General features: G+C 38.6%; 1 protein-coding gene across 1 annotated transcript; it reads left to right on the top strand.

The window, feature by feature from the left end:
* Nucleotides 1–4,097: 4,097 nt before the first annotated feature.
* LOC127029106 (GTP-binding protein Di-Ras2-like) lies at nt 4,098–4,697 on the top strand. The gene has a single exon (XM_050914750.1). It carries the CDS (start codon nt 4,098–4,100, stop codon nt 4,695–4,697), a length of 600 nt encoding a protein of 199 aa, XP_050770707.1.
* The last annotated feature ends 440 nt before the right edge of the window (nt 4,698–5,137 follow it).

The following is a 5,137-nucleotide window of genomic DNA, read 5'->3' as shown; positions in this document are numbered from 1 at the left end:
TGTATATCAGGCTAGCAAATGGGTGCCTCGGCGCTTCTCAGCAGAGAGTCACCCACTACTAGCACTCACCACTTCCTTTTGCAGCTTTTAGTGTGTGCAACTGGTGTGGTTTCTCCCTGTGAGTCTTGTTCATTGGTTTCATCCACTGCCAAGACTTCATGTCTGTTGCTGGTTGGTACATACAAGGAAATGGGGGGGAAGTGATATCCTGTTGCCATGAGTTACTAGAGACCATGGAGCCTCATTCTCCAAGGTGCTGTCTGTTCGCTGTTCACCCTCCCTAATACAGTGTAACCTGCTGACTTCCTCCTGCAGCTCCTCTACCCACTGCCTGAGTGACGTCCACCAGAGCACACCTCCCACAGGTGGAGCTTCTACCCTTCTCCACCCAGGAGTGTGTGGTACAGACTTTACAGCCCTCCACCTGGACAGCAGCTTCTCTGATTAGGAAGCTCTGTCTGGGTGGCTGCTCCACTTGTCCCAAGCTAGTCTGACTAAGTAGATGGTTCCCAGCTGCTGCAGAGTGCAGCCCTTGCCTGGCCTCTGCCACCGTGCTTCTGATGATCTCAAAGTACTGCCTAATAAGCCCTTCTAATTACCTGGAGACCTCAAGCTGCTGGGTAGGTTTGCACAGCCACCAGCTAGCTGGGGTGACCTTCGGGGCTGCAGCCTAAGCCTACTTTCAAGTACAAGGGGAAGGAGGATTTACCAGCATAGTGGGCTCATATGATATTCTAATCTCACATTACCCTAAGGGTAGGTATTCAAGTAGATTCATTTTCAGAAGTTTTCAGAGGCATTTAATATGAACAAATTCAGCTTCCCTATCCCTTTTGCAGTAGATAAGAAAAAGATGCTCGGTATCCAGTCCTTCCACAGTTTTGATTTTGTTGCTAAAGATTATCACCATGTTTACATTGCCAGATTTCCATGAAATGTCACAGACTGCAAATTTATTTGAAAATTGTTTGGCTAGATGGTATCTTTTAGGGTAACATTGTCTTTGTAAAACAACCTAATACTACATTTATTATCTGAAATAGGAGGCTTTGATTGGATCTTAGCTGATCAAGTTCTTGAGCTTTTATGACATCCGACTGAGATGTCAGTTTAAGTCAGAACTACTAGACATTTAGGGAAGTAAGCGTTTGCAACCCAGAAATGCATTTGCTCTTTTCATAGGCCTGCTTTACTACATATTTATTTTAATTGGTGAAGTTAAAAGACTGTCACTACATCATTGCCACCTATTCACATTCAACCAAAACCCATTCCATAACCTACAGTCAAGGTGAGGGGGATTGCATTTCGTTGCTATAGCGTATCGCAGCCCTACACAATCAGATAGATCAGACAGATTTTGATCTCAGATACACAAGTCTGACATTCAATTCAAATGTATTTCCTTGACAGGAAGTGCTCCTGATGTTGGTGTGAATGGAAAAGTGTTTGTCACAGCTTTGACACATCCTTTTTCTCTACCATTTGACATTTTGCTTTTGTCTTCCCTTGGCATTCTTTTCAAGAATTATGCAGCAATCAATATTTTGTGGTTGTTTTCACAAAAAGGCAAAAGAAAATATGTTTTGTTTCAATTCATACATACAGTTGTATTGTTGCTTGGTGGGTCTTATTCACTACCTTTGCAGCATTAAGATAAGATAATTTAGCACATCTTCTGTAACAACAGAAAATGTGGTGAAAAGATCTGTTAGCTGATACTTAAAGACCTTTGTTTGGGCTGAAACTAAAAAATAACCAACAGAATAAATTGTCCAAGATGATTTTTTTATGGTACCTTTAACTAAATTGTTCATTTGAAAGAGAGAAAACTAATATTTCTAATATTATGTATTCATATTTCACAAAATTGCCATTTTTCTTCTAGTATGTAATACTGATGCTTGCTCAATTAGGCCTACTAATACAAAGTATTAAGGGGAAAAATAATGAAGATTTGGAACCAGTCCTATATACTGAGTCAAATCTTTCACAGTAAATACTGTTTCAATTTAAGTGCACAAATGGCCTGATACTCACATGCAGCCTGGGAGCTGGAACATTCAAATGCAGCTCATTACTTATTACAGAATAGTTACTGAGATACACTGCAAATTAAAAGCAATCCAATGTAGTGGTGTCCTCTTAAATCAAAATGACAAAAAAGCAAGTAAAAGAGAAAGAAGTAGAGGAAAATTTAATACAAAGTTGAAAGTGGTCATTGTGTTAAGGCATCTTTGAATGAAAATAATTTTTATAGCAATTTTTTAAAGTTAAGTCTGAGGGAATAGCACACAATCCATTGCAATGAAAGTATAGGTCTCTGCTTTTTCATAGATTATGGTGGGATCTTTAGATGGATAGATGTGTTGGTTAGCACAAAACTGAAACATCAGGTGAACCTCAAAGGAAACTAGAATCAATCCTAGTAACAGCTTTAGAAACAGCAGTATCAGCTTATATCTGGAGGATATAAATATATCTGGAGAATATATATCTGAAGGATGGGGAGTTGCCCTTTATGTGAGAGAGCAATTGGAATGCATGGAGCTCTGCCTGGGAATGGATGAGGAGCCAACTGAGACCTTATGGGCAAGGATTAAAGAAAAGACTAAGATGAGTGACATTGCAGTGGGTGTCTGCTATAGGCCACCTGACCAGGAAGAACACATGGATGAGGCCCTTTACAGACAGATAGGAGCAGCCTGGTTTATCTAATACCCAGGCAACATTACAACAGGCAAATTCAGTCACCTGTCCACCTTAGTGCCCATGGACAAGATAATGGTATTTCACTTACAATCATCTCCCCTATTAAATCAGTCCATTTTCCTCAGAATAAATATGGGTGCAGCAAATTTTGCAGTTTGTCCAATGCATACTATTTTTATAATGCTAGATTTAGCTTTGGTATGAAGAGTAAGGATATCCTAGACTATCTTTGCCTTTTAGGGTTCAATTTTTTAGTATTTATTTGCTTAAATCTCACTAAACATAAAAATATATTTATACATGCTGTGCACCTAATGAACTACCACTGATGGCAAGAAGAATTTATCTTCACATTTATTTCAATGAATTCTAAAACAATTATAGCTTGCAATCCTGATAGAGCTTTACCATTTTTATTATTTAATAATGTTGTCCCTATCTGTGGTGCTATTTTTTAGAGATTGATTTTGAGAAATGTTGCTAACTTCTGGGCTCATGGAGTTTTGTGACTGTTGATATATGCATTTCCCTTTTACTCCAAGCTTGATAGTATGAGCCACTTCAAAATATTGTAAAGTTGCCTGCACGACCTTCTCATAAATGTAGGATGTCTCCATTTGAATATCATCTACTTGTGAAATAAAAATTAGAATGAAAAGGCAAATCAAACATGAACAATTTCAGTTTACCAAAGTGTACTCTTTGATCTGAAACCAAAGTGGAAAAACACATCAGTCGGGCACACGCTCCCAAAGAGTCAGAAACAAAACATACTTAACACTATTGCTGAAGAATCCACAGATACCTCTTACATCTCACTAAGAAATGTTGTCCAGTTGTACTGGAGACAAATTCCCTAGTTATTGAAGAGAAGACATATTTAGAGTAATTGACTATCATCATACATGTGTCTACCATCGTGCTTCAGAGATGATTTGTGGAGCCTTGTTTTAGAGACAAAAGAGTAGTTCACTAGCCTCTATATTTTGTTCAGTCCTTGGCCTTGCTGACAGATCAGTTCCCAGATGAACAGATGTAGCTTTTTATTCTGGGGACATTAGTCCAGTAGGAAGAATACTTAAAATCACAACATTAATTCAAAATAAGGTGTGAAATGATGAAGATGGTCTTTTGTTACCAACCCATGATGGATTGTAAGTCTTAAACCTACTGTTGAAATAAATCATTCTATAACCCATTACAAGTCTTCCTGAAATATTACAACTATTATGCCAAGCACTTATGTTCCATTCCTTATTCTTATTGGAAAAGTTATCACAAAGTACATTCCCCACAGGTACCTGGAATAATGTCTTTGTTGTTGTTTTTGTTATTTTCTTTCCTAGATTTTTTCCTCTAGCTGAGCATCAGACACACTGAGAAACATGCCTGAGCAAAGCAATGATTACAGGGTTGTTGTGTTTGGGGCTGGAGGAGTTGGCAAAAGTTCTTTGGTCTTGAGATTTGTGAAAGGCACTTTCAGAGAGAGCTACATCCCTACCATTGAAGACACCTATCGGCAGGTGATCAGCTGTGATAAGAGTATATGCACTTTGCAGATAACTGACACTACAGGGAGCCATCAATTTCCAGCCATGCAACGTCTTTCTATTTCTAAAGGACATGCTTTCATTTTGGTTTACTCTATCACCAGCCATCAGTCTTTGGAAGAACTCAGACCCATCTATGAAAAAATATGTCAGATTAAAGGAGATGTAGAAAGCATTCCAATAATGCTGGTGGGGAACAAAAATGATGAGAACCAAAACCGAGAGGTGGAGAGCAGTGAAGGAGAGGCCATGGCCAAGAAGTGGAAGTGTGCCTTTATGGAGACCTCTGCCAAGCTGAATCACAATGTGAAGGAGTTATTCCAAGAGCTACTAAACCTAGAGAAATGCAGGACTGTGAGTTTACAAATTGATGGCAAAAAAAACAAGCAGCAGAAAAGGAAAGAGAAGCTGAAAGGCAAATGTGTGGTGATGTGAAACTGCACTGCCATGAGTCAGTCATGCAGTCTTGTCAGTCTGACAATACCAGTGTGAAACCTATAGGCAACAAGAACCATACAAGACTCTATTTATTAGTATCCGTTTTAAAAGAAATGTTTGGAATTTGAAAAAAAAATGGGTTACTGTGGTTATGTCATGGTTTAACCCAGTCAGCAACTAAGCAACTCTATCCCAGCCGAAACCAGGACAGGTTACTATGAAAAAAACCAACAATTCAGAAATCACGTGCTCCAGCTACCAGTGAAAAAAATCAGGAAGTAAAAAAAAGACAGGCCAGGATCTAATTTTATAATTTACAGAAGAAAACAAATTTCATCCTTGGCATACTGTGGAAGATTTGGGAAGTCAACTTCATATTTATTTTTGCATATAACTGCGATGGAAGGCAATGTATCTATGTAACATAATGTTAGAAG

Source organism: Gymnogyps californianus, unplaced genomic scaffold (assembly GCF_018139145.2).
Source record: "Gymnogyps californianus isolate 813 unplaced genomic scaffold, ASM1813914v2 HiC_scaffold_73, whole genome shotgun sequence".
In the NCBI taxonomy this organism is placed as follows: domain Eukaryota; kingdom Metazoa; phylum Chordata; class Aves; order Accipitriformes; family Cathartidae; genus Gymnogyps; species Gymnogyps californianus.
Note: the sequence above shows the minus strand (reverse complement) of the source record. Positions and strands in the feature narration are given on the sequence as shown.